The sequence below is a fragment of the Garra rufa genome, chromosome 8, assembly GCF_049309525.1.
Source record: "Garra rufa chromosome 8, GarRuf1.0, whole genome shotgun sequence".
Taxonomy (NCBI): Eukaryota; Metazoa; Chordata; class Actinopteri; order Cypriniformes; family Cyprinidae; genus Garra; species Garra rufa.
In genome coordinates, this window is record NC_133368.1 from 31,787,649 (window position 1) to 31,804,383 (window position 16,735).

Sequence of the window (16,735 nt, forward strand, 5' to 3'; positions counted from 1 at the left end):
ACTCTAAACTACAAAATGAGTCCTATAGCACTTGCACTGTATCCCATTTTCCAACACTCATAAAAAATGTTCCTCTATAGGTTAGCTCATTCTTTCACTCCATCTGTATTCACAGTGACCCTGACTATCACTGTAATTATTTTCAAGACATTTTACTGTACAGTTTTGGAGAACATTTGAAACAAAATCACCCTAAACTACAAAATGAGTCCTATAGCACTTGCACTGTATCCCATTTTCCAACACTCATAAAAAATGTTCCTCTATAGGTTAGCTCATTCTTTCACTCCATCTGTATTCAGAGTGACCCTGACTTTCACTGTAGGTATTTTCAAGACATATTACTGTATAGTTTTGGAGAAAAACAATAACAAAATCACCCTAAACAACAAAATGCATCCTGTTATTTGCACTGTTTCCCATTTTCCAACACTCATAAAAAATGTTCCTCTATAGGTTAGCTCATTCTTTCAATTGGTCTGTATTCAGAGTGACCCTGACTATCACTGTAGTTATTTTCAAGACATTTTACTGTATAGTTTTTGAGGAAATTTGAAACAAAATCACCCTAAACTACAAAATGAGTCCCATAGCACTTGCACTGTATCCCATTTTCCAACACTCATGAAAAGTGTTCCTTTATTAGCTCATTCTTTCGATTTGTATTTGTAGAGAGTGACCCTTACTATAATTGTATTCAGTACTGATTACACAATTAAAGGCCCACTCACCACAAAAGGTGCATTCTAACTGTATTTATTAATGAAAAACAATTTTTTTTTTTTTTTGGTAGAAAAAAAAATTGACATTTGGATTTGACCCTGTACTAATATTTACACAATTAACTTTTTTTAATAAAACACACACACACACACACACACACACACACACACACACACACACACACACACACACACACACACACACACACACACACACACACACACACACACAAATAGGAATAAATGCAAGTTTCAAATACAGCAGTGTTGTTTCAATGAAATATTCAAATAACTTACAATTAAATTAACATAAAATAATAATAATATAATAATAATAATAATAATAATAATAAAGCTTTCTTTTTATTGCACTCTCTTGGTGTTCCATCTAATGTAGCATTTCTTAAAATCTGTTTATACAATTCTGAATACAGATGGAGTGAAAGAATAAGCTCACCTATAGAGGAAAAATTTGGACAAGTGTTGGACATTGGTATACAGTGCAAGTGCTATAAGACTTATTTTGTTGTTTAGGGTGATTTTGTTATTGTTTTTCTGCAAAACTTTACAGTAAAATGTCTTGAAAATTTTGTTGTTTAGGGTGATTTTGTTATTGTTTTTCTCCAAAACTATACAGTAATATGTCTTGAAAATAACTACACTGATAGTCAGGGTCACTCTGAATACAGATGGAGTGAAAGAATGAGCTAACCTATAGAGGAACATTTTTTATGAGTGTTGGAAAATGGGATACAGTACAAATAACAGGATGCATTTTGTTGTTTGGGGTGATTTTGTTATTGTTTTTCTCCAAAACTATACAGTAAAATGTCTTGAAAATACCTACAGTGAAAGTCAGGGTCACTCTGAATACAGATGGAGTGAAAGAATGAGCTAACCTATAGAGGAACATTTTTTATGAGTGTTGGAAAATGGGATACAGTGCAAGTGCTATAGGACTCATTTTGTTGTTTAGGGTGATTTTGATTCTAATTTTCTCCAAAACTATACAGTAAAATGTCTTGAAAATAACTACAGTGATAGTCAGGGTCACTGTGAATACAGATGGGGTGAAAGAATGAGCTAACCTATAGAGGAACATTTTTTATGAGTGTTGGGAAATGGGATACAGTGCAAGTGCTATAGGACTCATTTTGTTGTTTAGGGTGATTTTGATTCTAATTTTCTCCAAAACTATACAGTAAAATGTCTTGAAAATAATTACAGTGATAGTCAGGGTCACTCTGAATACAGATCAATTGAAAGAATGAGCTAACCTATAAAGGAATATTTTTTATGAGTGTTGGAAAATGGGATACAGTGCAAGTGCTATAGGACTCATTTTGTAGTTTAGAGTGATTTTGTTTCTAATTTTCTCAAAGTATACAGTAAAATGTCTTGAAAATAACTACAGTGATAGTCAGGGTCACTCTGAGTACAGATGGAGTGAAAGAATGAGCTAACCTATAAAGGAATATTTTTTATGAGTGTTGGAAAATGGGAAACAGTGCAAATAACAGGATGCATTTTGTTGTTTAGGGTGATTTTGTTATTGTTTTTCTCCAAAACTATACAGTAATATGTCTTGAAAATACCTACAGTGAAAGTCAGGGTCACTCTGAATACAGATGGAGTGAAAGAATGAGCTAACCTATAGAGGAACATTTTTTATGAGTGTTGGAAAATGGGATACAGTGCAAGTGCTATAGGACTCATTTTGTTGTTTAGGGTGATTTTGATTCTAATTTTCTCCAAAACTATACAGTAAAATGTCTTGAAAATAACTACAGTGATAGTCAGGGTCACTCCGAATACAGATCAATTGAAAGAATGAGCTAACCTATAAAGGAATATTTTTTATGAGTGTTGGAAAATGGGATACAGTACAAGTGCTATAGGACTCATTTTGTAGTTTAGGGTGATTTTGTTTCTAATTTTCTCCAAAACTATACAGTAAAATGTCTTGAAAATAACTACACTGATAGTCAGGGTCACTCTGAATACAGATCAATTGAAAGAATGAGCTAACCTATAAAGGAATATTTTTTGAGTATTTAAATATATGGAAATAATCCAAGTGCTAGGACACATGTTGTTTTGTATGAGCTAACCTATATAAGGAAATTATACAAGTGCAAGTATGTTTGGGATGATTTTGCTTTTAATTTTCACTGAAACTGTACAGTAAAATGACTTGAAATTAAAACATTGATAGCCAGGATCAAAGTAAAAGTATTTACAAACATTATATATTTGTACACACACACACACACACACACACACACGCACACACACACACACACACACACAAACATTAAAATAAAAAAAATAAAAAAACATTTATATTAACATTAATAAATTATTTTTAATAATGTACAAATACAAACGTTTATACATAAAAGGATTTATACACGTTTATACAGTTTTCTTCTTCTATATAGTCAGTGAGAGAGAGAGAGCCCACACACACACACACACACACACACACACACAAACATCAAAATAAAAAAACGGAATAAAACACATTAATAGTATTATTTTTTTTACATTAATAAATAATTAAGAATAATTAATATACAATGCAAACGTTTATGGACTAATGTAAAGTATTTATAAACATACGAATATAAAGTATATAGGAAACGCCGGTTTGACAGCTTCTTCACATGCATTTTGCCTGCTCTCAGTACCCGTACCGTAAGTGCACGATTACACGCGCAATAAAAAAAAAAGTGCGGCTGGTTTGACCGTGTATTTTTGAAGCGCGGCTGGCTTGACCGCAGGGGAAAACCAAACTTCTGTCAAATTTTACTTATAATAAACACTTGCTGCTGTCAAAAGAACAAACTCTTATTTAGCGTATAAAGTGAATAATATCATGTTAAGCGTTTTCTCCCCTCCCCATAGAAGTCCATTTTAAAGAAACTGCTTAACGTGGTTTACCGTCCGTACCTTAACAACGACCGGGAAAAAACAAACTTCTGTCAAATTTTACTTATAATAAACCATTTATGCTGTCAAATGAACAAGCTCTTATTCGGCATATGATCGTGCCCCATAGAAGTCCATAATGAAACAGCTTAACGTGATATTCTTCACTTTATATGCTGAATGAGATCTCATTCTTTTGACAGCAGAAAGTGTTTATTATAAGTAAAATTTGACTGAAGTTTGGTTTTATCCGGTCGTTGTTAAGGTACGTTAAACCTCATTAAGCTGTTTCTTTACGGGCTCGTTCAGTAGTTAATGTTTGTTACAAGTAAGCTTTGACAGAAATTTTGGGCTTCCTGGTCGTTTTTTACGTACGTTAAGCCACGTTAAGCGTTTTTCACGTTAAGCGTTTTAGAACGTCCCTATGGTTTGTTAGGATAGGATAATACATTTGGCTGAGAAAAAATGGATTCTAGGGTGCAAAAATCTAAATAATAAGAAAAATCGCTTTAAAAAAGTTGTCCAAATTAGGTTCTTAACTACGGTGACGCATTGCTGCCACACACTTATTTTTTTTCCCACTCAGCTATGTCGTTATAACGAGATCTTTTCTCGTAAAAACGACATCTTTTCTCGTTAAAACGAGATTTATGAATGAGACTTATTATGAATTCTATTTATTTATTTCTGCTCGTATTTCGATTTGCTGTTAAATCAATCAAAAAGTCAATTATTCAGAATTAATAGTTTTGATTATCTTAAATAAGATTTTGTAATAAAAATAATAATAATAATAATAAGCATAATAACAATTTGAGTAGCCTATTATTATTATTATTTCATTTTGTTTGAGAAATGGAAAAACGAAAAGCTTGATTCTTCGTATTTTTGTTCGTGGGTAAAACACATGAGCTTATTGCTTGAATATTAATTTAACATGCCTGTGCGGCCTTGATACTTAGTATGATTATATACAAATTACACATTATTTATTATGTATTATTAAATTTTATCTTTAGCTGAATCAGTGTTGCGCTTTATAAATGAGACTTGCAAAGAAAAGTTGTTGTGACTAATTTGCAGAGCGGTACATCAGACGAACATTTATTCTGCATGATGGGACAGACCGTAAAGACAGGCTGAGTTGAAAAGTGGCTTTTCCGGGCCGCTCACGCACAAATATTAAAGCATATAAGCACTCTTTTCATGAAATAAGATCTGGCTGTATTTATTTATTTTCATTTTTTAAACAGAACGAAATCATCATCATCATAACACGATCAAACCGTGTGTCATTTTTCTTTTATTTATTTCTGATACTATTTAAATTTTCTGTAAAATCAAACTTTCATCCAAATAATATTCCAAGCTCAGAGTCAGAAATAACAGTTTTGATCTGATCATCTTAAATCCTCTGGGTCTGAGGGCAGATTAGTATGGAGATTAATCCTAATGAACATGCTGCTACAATTGAAACAATTACATTAAAGTTATTTAAACAGTGTATTTCTATATAACTCCAGCAGCGTGCATCCTCCTTTAGGTCAGGACTGGCGAAGGCAGCGCGGACAAACGCTTAGCTCCCTTAGGCCGCGATCACACCGAACGCGTTTTAGCAGTTGGAGGCGCCTCTTTTGAATGGTTTTCTGTTGGCAGTGAGCGTTCTGCGCGCCGCTTATGCGCACCGGGCGCCTCGCGTTTTCGCCGCCTGCTGCGCCTCGCGTTTTTGCAGAAGCGCTCTGAGCGCCTGAAGTTGAAAAAAAATCAACTCTGAGCGGAAAAACGCCCAACGTCATTCGCGTTCTTTTCCATTGTCCAATCGAATGAATGGAGAGGCGGGCCTTCTGTTGTGGTGATGAAAGTTTACCGTTGCTTAAAAAGTCCGGAGACTGCAAGAAATAGAGGAGAAACCTTTGGTGTCTGTCGTGGGTAACCCGGAGCTGTATTATTTAGGGTTTCTGCTAATATGACAGTTTACTTAACAGCAAAAAAACTAAGATTTTAGAGCGCTCGCGCTATAATCCTTTGATTTGACTGACAGGACAGCTGTTTTGGTCGTTGCTTAGCAACATAAAAAAAAACGCAGCACACTGCTCTTTTATTAAAAGTCACCAAACAAGGCAGTGCTGTGCGCCTCGCGTTTTTAGAACGAAAAGACGCGTTCGGTGTGATCAGGGCCTTAGGCCGCGATCACACCGAACGCGTTTTAGCAGTTGGAGGCGCCTCTTTTGAATGGTTTTCTGTTGGCAGTGAGCGTTCTGCGCGCCGCTTATGCGCACCGGGCGCCTCGCGTTTTCGCCGCCTGCTGCGCCTCGCATTTTTGCAGAAGCGCTCTGAGCGCCTGAAGTTGAAAAAAAATCAACTCTGAGCGGAAAAACGCCCAACGTCATTCGCGTTCTTTTCCATTGACCAATCGAATGAATGGAGAGGCGGGCCTTCTGTTGTGGTGATGAAAGTTTACCGTTGCTTAAAAAGTCCGGAGACTGCAAGAAATAGAGGAGAAACCTTTGGTGTCTATCGTGGGTAACCCGGAGCTGTATTATTTAGGCTTTCTGATAATATGACAGTTTACTTAACAGCAAAAAACTAAGATTTTAGAGCGCTCGCGCTATAATCCTTTGATTTGACTGACAGGACAGCTGTTTTGGTCGTTGCTTAGCAACATTAAAAAACCGCAGCACACTGCTCTTTTATTAAAAGTCACCAAACAAGACAGTGCTGTGCGCCTCGCGTTTTTAGAACTAAAAGACGCGTTCGGTGTGATCGGGGCCTTACATGTCTATAACAGGAACATCAGATCGTATGACATAATATGTCGTTATTACGAGAAAAATATGTCGTTTTAACGAGAAAATTATGTCGTTTTAACGAGAAAAGATCTCGTTTTAACGAGAAAAGATGTCGTTTTAACGAGAAAAGATCTCGTTTTTACGAGAAAAGATGTCGTTTTAACGAGAAAAGATGTCGTTTTTACGAGAAAAGATCTCGTTATAACGACATAGCTGAGTGGGGAAAAAAATAAGTGTGTGGCAGCAATGCGTCACCGTACTTAACAATGCATATTACTAATCAAATATTAAATTTTGATATATTTACAGCAGGAAATTAATAAAGATCTTCATGGGTCATTTGTTACAAATATCCCTGTGCTACTTATGACTGTTTTTTGGTCTAGGGTCACAAATATAATTAATCCCATTTTAATAATGTGTTAAATTGAGTCATAATTTTTATGTTCAGCTTTTAACTGTTCATTCAGATGCATTTTTTGTCCTTCCAACCAAATGTTTCTCATTCAACCGAAATCAGCAAAATGTGCTGTACATTTATAATATATACAATTAGCCGTCAAATGGCATTCATTAATTAAAGAGCGAGCAGCTGGCACTGGTAGAAGGAGAGTACTGTAGGAGGGTCTGGCATGAGATGGACTGCACATTGTGGTCAGAGAGCGTGCCAAATGCCATTCCTGTGCCTCTGCAACAGGGGTTGAAGGTTAAGAAACATTGTGGTTCAGAAGACAGATGTCCATGAGGCCTGGGTGGATATTATCATTCTGCTTGAGAGCTGAAATCACCATTTGTTCAGCAATTTTCATAAGCAACAGCTCTGTATGGAGTTATAATGACCTGCTTTACTGTATTCTTAAATAGTATCAAGCGTGTACCATATGGTGATCTCAATAGGTGATCCACTCTTTTAAATGTGTGGGCTTGCTGCTGCCTACATTGGTGGATTGCATACTGTCCACCTTAATGCTCTCTCTATGAGGCTCGTGGTACTTGGCAGCAGCATCCACTGTATAATGACTGACTGTGGTTTTCATGTTGTCCTTAGAGACTTCGATTTAAGCATTAGATTTACTCTATGTGGAGGACTGGGGGTTACCTTTGCTTATGCTATCTGAAGTGTATGTAGTTAATGTTATCAATAGTTTCATAGTCTGTTATGTATCTTACAGATCTCACTGACAAAACGGTTGTGAAGAATCCACAAGAACAAGGTAGGCTCATGCTAGTCAATTTCTTAGCTGTTCTAGATAGAAAATAAAACCATACAGAATTAGATAGACAGACAGATAAATAGATTGTTAAAAAGAAATGACAGATAAATTTTCAACGGGTCGGGCAATATTTTTTTAAAAACAGTTTTCGATACAAACATTAATGCCTTGATTGCAAAACAAAGCAAAACTGCTTCTCCATATGACAAGACACCTCAGATTCCTGCATCTCCAGCTGTCTGACAGGCGTTGTGATGACACAGGAGGGGACATGTTTCCATTTTTCCAAATGATCCAGACATCTCGCAGTCTCCTCAGAGGAGCATCTATCCTCCATCACTGTCAGTCATTGGTCTCCTGGGGGTATATGGTTTACTGCCACAGACCTTTTCCACTTGAGTCATTAGGGTGCCTTGTAAATGAACTTAGACTTATGGATGAAACTTGCTGAATGACTCATTCCAGCCCAAATGTGATCTTGAGTTACACATTGCTAAAACAGGACACATTCCCGTCCTCGACGTCCGGAAGCTTTACGATGTAATTAATCAAATGTTGATTCCACAAGGGTCAATAGAGTTTCGGGAGAGACGGATGTCGATTTCTCAGCTAAGTGAAAAAACAAGTGGTGTTGAAGGCAGGGCCCAGTGTGGATGCGCTGGATAAATCCATCAGGGGCGCTGACAACCAGCCGTCAGTGGCTGCACATCTGCGCCCATCTGCCCTAGGCTCATGTCTTTTATTGCTTTTCATTGCTTTCTTCAGTTCAGTGCAACTGAGTTGCACATCCCTTGGAAACTGAGGTGATTATTGCACTGCAAAACGTTAGATTAATCATTAAATTAAAGGTGCTTTAGATTGTGCCTGTTGAGTGGACATGATAACAATAAGCTTCTCTGTGAGGTGTCAGAGAGTTTTGTCACTGAGTATTATGTTTAATGATCATATGCATTTTTTTTGGTCAAACCTAAACATTTGGTTTTTCTGTGACGTAGTTTGTTAAAGACTGATGATGCAAATTCAGCTGCTTTAAACATATTACCATGGCAAAGTAGGTTTAGATGAAGGTTAATCAAAATTGTGAGAAGCATCAGTTTTAATGCTTCTTTAAATGATCACTGTAGACCTTCAAAAGTTGTCTCAACAAGGCTGCATTTATTTGATCAAAAATAGTAAAAAATTAAACAAACAAGAACAAACTAAAAATATATTTATACATTTATTTATTTATTTTAAAATGTAATTTCAGCAGCCATCACTCTAGTTGTCAGTGTCATGTGATCCTTCAGAAATCATTCTAATATGCTGATTTGATTTTTTTTTTAATCTTTTGTAACATTATAAATGTCTTTACTGTCTGTTTTTCTGAATTTAATGTATCCTTAAAAAATACACATCATGCATGTACTGGGCCAGTATAAAAAAAAATTGTCCATTTTTACAGTATAAGCAAATGCACTTAGAATCTTTAAAGCAAATAAAGCAAATCTTACAATTCACAGTTGTGACCCTGGACTACAAAAACAGTCTTAAGTAGCACTGGCATATTTAAAGCATTGTATGGGTCAAATTTATAGATATTTCTTTTATGCCAAAAATCATTAAGATATTAAGTAAAGATCATAATCCATGAAGATATTTTGTACGTTTCCTACTGTAAATATATCAAAATATATAACATTTTTGATTAGTAATATGCATTGCTACAAATTTCATTTTGACCGCTTTAAAGGCGATTTTCTCTGTATTTTTATGCACCTTCAGATTCCAGATTTTCAAATAGATGTATCTCGGCCAAAATATTGTCCTATTGTCTATATTTATTCAGATTTCAGACGATGTATAAATCTTTAAAAAATATATATATATTTTTTCATTTGACCTTGGTTTTGTGGTCTAGGGTCACAGTTGTCTCTTATACAAAACTTGAATGACATCTGTCAACTTAAAATTAAAAATTAACTTCATCTTTCAGAAATCTTTCTAAAATGCTGATTTGATCTTTTCAAAAGAACAGTATGTTTTTCAATAAAAATCTTTTGTAGCATTATAAATGTCTTTACTGTCACTTTTGCTGAATTTAATACATCCTTAATGAATAAAAACAATAATTTCTTTAAAAAATTACTCACCTCAAACTTAATTCATTTATTTTTTTGTGGTGAAGCCACATAATATCAGCAGGGCATGTGTAGATCTACTGGGCCAGCATTAAAAAAAATGATTTATCCATATTTATAAGCAAATGCACTTAACATCTTTAGTGCAAATAATCATACAATTCACAATTGTCTCTTGTTCAAAACCTGAATGACATCTGTCAACTTAAAATTGAAAAATTGACATCATGCTTTAGAAATCATTCTAATGTGCTGATTTGATTTAAAAAAAAAAAAAAAAAAGAACAGCATTTTTTCAATACAAATCTTTTGTAACATTATAAATTGTACATTTATAAATATACACTTTTGCGGAATTGAATGCACCCTTAATAAATTAAAGCTTTCATTTCTTTAAAAAATTACTCACCCCAAACTTTAATTATAATTTTTTTTGATATTTTTGATATTATTTATTTTTATTTTTTGTGGTGAAGCCACATAATATCAGCAGGGCATGTATAAATCTACTGGGCCAGCATAAAAATGCTTTGTCCATATTTATAAGCAAATGCACTTAGAATCTTTAGAGCAAGTAATTTTACAATTGACAATTGTCTCTTGTTCAAAAGCTTAATGACATCTGCTTAAAAAAACTGACATGATCCTTTAGAAAGCATTCTAATATGCTGATTTGATTTTTTTCAAAAGAACAGTATTTTTTCAATAAATCTTTTGTAACATTATAAATGTCTTTACTGTCACTTTTGCAGAATTTAATGCATCTTCAATGAATAAAATCATTAAAATACTCACCACCAAACTTACATTATTATTTTTATATTACTTTTATTTATTTTTTTCTGGTGAAACCACATAATATCACCAGGCCATGTATAAATCTACAAGGGCCAGCATAAAAAATTTAAATATAACAAAAAAGAGAGGTTTATCCATATTTATAAGCAAATGCACATAGAATCTTTAGAGCGAATAATCTTACGATTCATAGTTGTCTCTTGTTCAAAACCTGAATGACATCTGTCAACTTAAGATGACAAATGAACATCATTTGATTGTTTTTTGGCAGACAGGTGATAGAAAAGCTCATGTTTACTGCAGCGACAGACCAGGTGATGTGTCAAAAGCACAACATGCATCATCTATCACCTGTCTGCAACCTCACCATCAATATTCGACCTGATGCCTCATGGCAGCGCGTACCTTCAACTCATCACTCAAAAGCAAGCGTTTCCCCAGCTGTTCCAGAGACTGTGCACGTTAGTGTGAAGATGCAGATGTTTGACCACACCTGGCAGCTGTCCCTCTTCTCCCTTGTACACGGTGCTTCCCTCCTGTCCGAGCACATGCGGCTCTACCCGGCTCCCCTGCAACTCATGCGGATATGGGGAATCCTGGTGACTGAGATGAGCTATGTGTTTCTCCCCAGAGTCTCCTGTCCCTCGAGGAGCCACGCTGCCTTCCCATTTTCTCACAGTCGCTTCCTCCCCTGTCAACCTGGGAATGTGCTGGCAACCGCCAAGCCAAGGAGACAAGGAAAACGTTTCCCTCGTGACAGATATAACAACTCAAGGAAACCATTACTGTTCCTGTTTATCATACACTTGCCGTTACCTGGCACAAAGGACGGTGCTGCAAGTCAGATGCACAAGAAAACAAATCAATCATGCTTCTGCCGAGAGTGATTCATAGCATGTAGAACAGGATGAATTACGAAGGGATGCACCTGATTATCAGATGTTAAAACGCTTATCAATAGTTTCGAGAGCGCTCATGTGAGGTGTTTGGGCTTTTCAGAACCCACGTTTAATTGAATGTGGCATACGATCCCCAATCCACGCCGCATTATCTTAACCCGAATGTGGAAAGAAATGTTATTGCTCAGGGACTTTTAATCTCCCACAACCCTCTGTTCATTTCAGAGCAGTTCCCACCTGGTTTCCATGGCATCTGTCCAACTCACAGCAGGAAAGGAAGCAGATCTCGGCAGTGCTGAGTTCGCCCTCTTCTGGACGGAAGTGAGGGCTCCAATAAGCCTTGGTCTAATTAGCCATGCTGTCAAAACATTTCTGCACAAGTCCTTTTAGCAAACTCTGCTGCATGCTCACGCTGAACTATTCAGAGGGGAGATTTGTTAATTTGGGCTTATGTAACACCGCAGCTCACTGCCATTACGGGAAAAACAAATGAAAAGGTCAAATGATAGTAAATTCAACATGAAAGGAACCTCTTAACACAGTTTGGACAATACCCCACATTCACCTTTGCTTAGAAAAAGACCCTTTAAACTCGGATCACATCCACAACACATTTTATCCAATGATTTTGATTCAAGTACAGAGCTGCATGTCTCCAAATATTCAAAACTCAATGCAGTTTTCACCCTTCCTCTAAAACACTTTGAAATAACAGAGTTAAACATATAAAGCAAGCACCTTTATTTGTTTGAACAGATACATAGATTTATATTGTACACATTTTTTGCTATTTCGTGTTCATATACATGTACTAACCGTGGTTAAAAAAGGCAACTGTTAATGGAAACAATGGCAAGTATACAATACATTTAGCAAACATATCAAAATCAGTTTTTACAACATTTTTAGCAACCAATTCTTTCTATTGGTCTGCCATAGTGCAAACTGTGTGGTTTGAAGACAGAGTGTTAGCGTGATATTAACATTCATTCTTACAGTTCCGACGTCTCTGTCTCGAACACATTTCAATGTGTAGACCGCATTCACAGCGCCTCTGCTTCAAGTCTTTCTGTCCCCTAATGCCGACCTCAATAATACTTCAAGTGTGTAGGGCTGTTTGACAGATGAGTAGTGGATGAAAGCTACGATTAACAATTCGATCGGTGTGTTTATTGCAGTGTATGTGGAAGGTAGCGTCAGATAACTGTATTCAAGCTCTGTTCAATGTTCAAGAGTCCCTCTCTGTTTCTCTTGGATACTCTTCTTACAACAAGCTCACCACTTACAGCTGTTACAGCAAAGATCTAAATGATTGTATTTTGGAGTGGTTGTGTAATAATGTTGTCGGCGTATCCTAATGAGAGTATTCTGACAAGGTGAAAACATGAAATAAAGCAGAGAATGTCGTCCATTTCAATAGTGTCCATTCACAAATCCAGTCCCCAGTTCCTTTAGTACATCCGTGTAACACTGGACACCTGTGGCAGAGATACTGATTTAGAGGAAAATGACAATAAACATAGTCAAATGAAGCAGTGCCCAGAGAGTGAGTGAACGTCCTTCTATTGCACAGTGTCTTGCGGAAAGCACTGATAATGGATAGTGGATGGTGTGATCAGATGTCCGGGTCTATGAGACGGATCGAGTCCTGTCTGGGCGCTGGTTCACGAGCAGCCACAGCGGTCTACTACCATTGAGGGGATCTTGCCATAGATGATCTGCTCTTTGCCGTTGAAGTAAAGCATGTTGATGGGGGACATCTTGGTGGGGGTGCAGCAGGGCCCGGCGGTGCCTCGCGGATTGGCCTTGTTAACCAGATGGGTGTGGGGATATTTCTGCAGGTGCATGTAGTCGCATTCTCCTGAACAGTAATTCGCCTTATAGCGCTTTGGAGCAATAATCCAGTCCCAGCCAAAGTCCTCGAAGTCCACAGTGAGAGGGTACCTGCAGCATCTAGACTCTGAAGAATTCTCGTCACAATCCAAGCCAGAGTCCCTCCGGATTCTCTTTGGGCCCTCTGAGATTTTCACCTCCATGAAGGGGAGCTGCAAGTGAAAGAAACCAAAGAGCCAGTGTTTCAGTTTACTTTTGGTACTTTACTATCTGACGCCGCTTTCCATCTCCTGGTCTGACCATGAAGTAGCTTTGTCCAACCATTAATGAATGATGGTTATGATTAGAGAACGGAATGTATTTAATGATTCTGGTTCCAGTTCCACTTAATGATTCTCATTGCTTAATGGTGCCATTAACGATTTTTTTTCATTCATATTGGAGTTACTGCCACCAGCAAATCATAAGATCATTTCTGATATCAGCAGAACATATACTGCAAGTGCTGCAAGTTCTAATTTGTTTTATTAGTGTAAACAAAATGTCCTGCTCATTTCTAGTTAAATAAAGTTAAATAAAGTTTTTGACTCACTAAAACATCAGGGACTACACTAATCACTAAATGTGTAGGTTATTGGGCGTTCTAACACATGCACTTAAGATATGCAAGATATATGCATTTTACATTCTTGCTTCTGGCACTATTTTCTGGGAGACAAAAATAATATGTCAAAGGTGTCATTCACAACAATTACTGCTGGCAAAGCTCTGTCTAAAAGCGGTTATATTTTACGTAAAAACGCGTATTTGTTAACCACAACAGTTCAACTCACCAGTCCATCCTCTCCAGGCTCAGCTGAGGTGACGGCTAAGTCGTTTCCCTTCGCGTCATACGCGTTTATCTCAATGCCCCAGTTGGTCTCCGGTTGTCTTAACCACACCGTGAGCACCTGTTTTACGTCTATACTCTGCCAAGACGTCACTCCTGCGTTCACATCGATCTTCAGGGATCGTATTCGTATGTGCCTGCCTCCGTCCGTAACGGGCATCAGCCGTGATATCTGTAAGAAGACGGTGGTCGCTTCTTCCGCCGGTCTCAAATGAACCCAGAGCTGCGCTCTTACGATCCGGTTCGCTTGGATCTTCGGACTGAAGGAGAAAAAACAACACTTCGGTTTCCGATCTACTTGAACGATGGGGTCAGCTGAAAAAAGAAAAGAGAGAGAGAGAGGGATTATACGGAATCTATTGATTTTTAGTGACAGCTTCAATATTAAAGCGGTTCATGACGCACTGATATGAAATAATAAATTAAGCTCTAAAGAAATAACGTTGACTACGCCCACAAAATAAAATGCATTATAGACATACATTTAAAGGCAAATGTATACAAAAAAGACGCAGAAGGAAACATTTATACATTAAAGAAAGTAATGGATAGGCTACATATGTCTATAAGATAATACACATTTTTATATCTAAAAAAAAAAAAAAAAGATGATGTGACCCAGTTTCAGCGCACAGTTTGTAAATGTCACGTGTGGTAAAGGTGAAAACATTTTCTTCTGACCGACGCTGGTGCGCTTTGCTGCGCTTCGGTGTTCAGCGCGCGTAAAATCGGTTTAGCAAGGCTGATAAAGGATTAACAAAAAGCCCTAAAAGCAGTAAACGAAAACTATCTTTGCATTAACTGTGCATTTAATGCACAATAGGCTTTTTTTTTTGAGTGCAAATGATTCAGACGTAAGGACTGCGTAAAGGGTCTCTCCAAATATCAACCCTATTTTAGTCCATTATAAAGAGAAATAGACGATCCTTACGCTCTGTGGCCATGGTCATGATGGTCTCTGTGGTGGCATGTTCATCATCCTCTTCCACAGCTCCATCCTTGCTGTCATCCCCCAGAACGTCGTACTGATCCAGAAGTTGTTGCAAAGGCGGTGCTTTGGGTAGCAGCTGCTTGACCACGTCCCGGCTGATGTTTGGAGCCTGTTTGAGTCGGAGTTTGCTAAGAATTTGGGACTTAATGGCATGCAGTCTCATCAGCTTGCTGTGTTGTCTGAACTCACAAGTGGAACACTGCTCGCTTTCCTCCGTGGCTGTGGAAGGCTGCTGGTGCGCCGTTATATCTCCATGACCCACTGAACCACATGCAATTAATACGCTTAGAGAAATTAAAACCTGTGTCAAATGCATGTTCCAAAGCGTGCTAAAGGATGTTTGCGATGTTTGAGCTGATTTGCTATAGAAATGAACCTCACCACGCACCGGACAAGTAGATGTCATGCTTAAATTCGGCAAGGCTTTTTATACTGCAACTTTGGCCACTCTATTGTGTCGTAAGATTCAATGATTGGCTGAGCTGGCAACAATAAACCTAATGGACAGAGCTGGACTTCTTTCGCAGTTCTTAAAGAGCCATGACACATCTTAGAGGACTCGTGGAGGAATCAGCCGAACTTGAATACAAATTATGCGCATGGATATGAAAAATACGCACATTTATTAAAACATTTCCATGCGTGCGTTTAGGCTACTCACTATCCAAACGCATAATGTAAAGGCTACATGTGACATTCATGCACATTTATGCATATAAAATCGTAATCAACAGACTATTTATTTTTTATCTTAATAGTACATTGTCATACAAGGGACCTTGATTGACATGAGCAGCATCGTAGGTAAAAGGGTGCTTTAGCAGCTTTGAAATGTGGGTTAATTTATTATTTATATAGTGAGCATCTTGCTACAATAACTCATCTCAAGCCCTGTCTTTGGTGGCATTCATTTTCCCTATGTCATATTTTTATGTGGTAGTATTTTACAAAGAGGTGTTTGGATAAAATTCTCGTAGGCTAGCTTCTGTCCATGCAACGGAATGTAATTTCAGGACGTATATAAAGTTTTAAGAGTAAGATATTGAATAATTACAAATCATATTATTTGTTCAACACTCCCTAATAGCCGCAGCTTCTTCAGTTTTTTTTTAGGCCTGTGGGTAAGATACATAACGCCATCTTGTGGTACATCTTTTGTAACGCAGTTGAGGTATATGTCTGCTTTTTTGCACAGGTTATTAGTAAATGATACATATACACTACCAATCAGAAGTTTTTGAACAGTTAGATTTTTAGTTTTTTTTTTAAAGAATTCTCTTCTGATCACCAAGCCTGCATTTATCTGATCTAAAATATAGCAAATGCAGTAATATTGTTTTTACTATTTAAAATAAATGCTTTTTATTTGAATATATTTTAAAATGTACTTTATTCCTGTGATCAAACTAAATTTTCAGCATCATTCCTCCAGTCTTCAGTGTCACATGATCCTTAAGAAATCATTCTTAATAGGCTAATTAGCTATACAAAATAGCAATAAACATAATAGAAATTATAGAAGTTAATAGGCTTTTTTATTTAGAAAGGA

At 36.9% G+C, this 16,735-nt stretch overlaps 1 protein-coding gene across 1 annotated transcript; it reads right to left on the reverse strand.

Annotated features, from left to right (window-relative positions):
• Positions 1 to 12,199: 12,199 nt before the first annotated feature.
• Positions 12,200 to 15,690, reverse strand: mstnb (myostatin b). Its single transcript, XM_073845211.1, has 3 exons — positions 15,127 to 15,690; positions 14,140 to 14,510; positions 12,200 to 13,518 (listed from the first exon to the last, which is right to left on the reverse strand). Exons 1-3 carry the CDS (start codon positions 15,590 to 15,592, stop codon positions 13,138 to 13,140), a joined length of 1,218 nt encoding a protein of 405 aa, XP_073701312.1. The 5' UTR covers positions 15,593 to 15,690; the 3' UTR covers positions 12,200 to 13,137.
• Between the last annotated feature and the right edge of the window lie 1,045 nt (positions 15,691 to 16,735).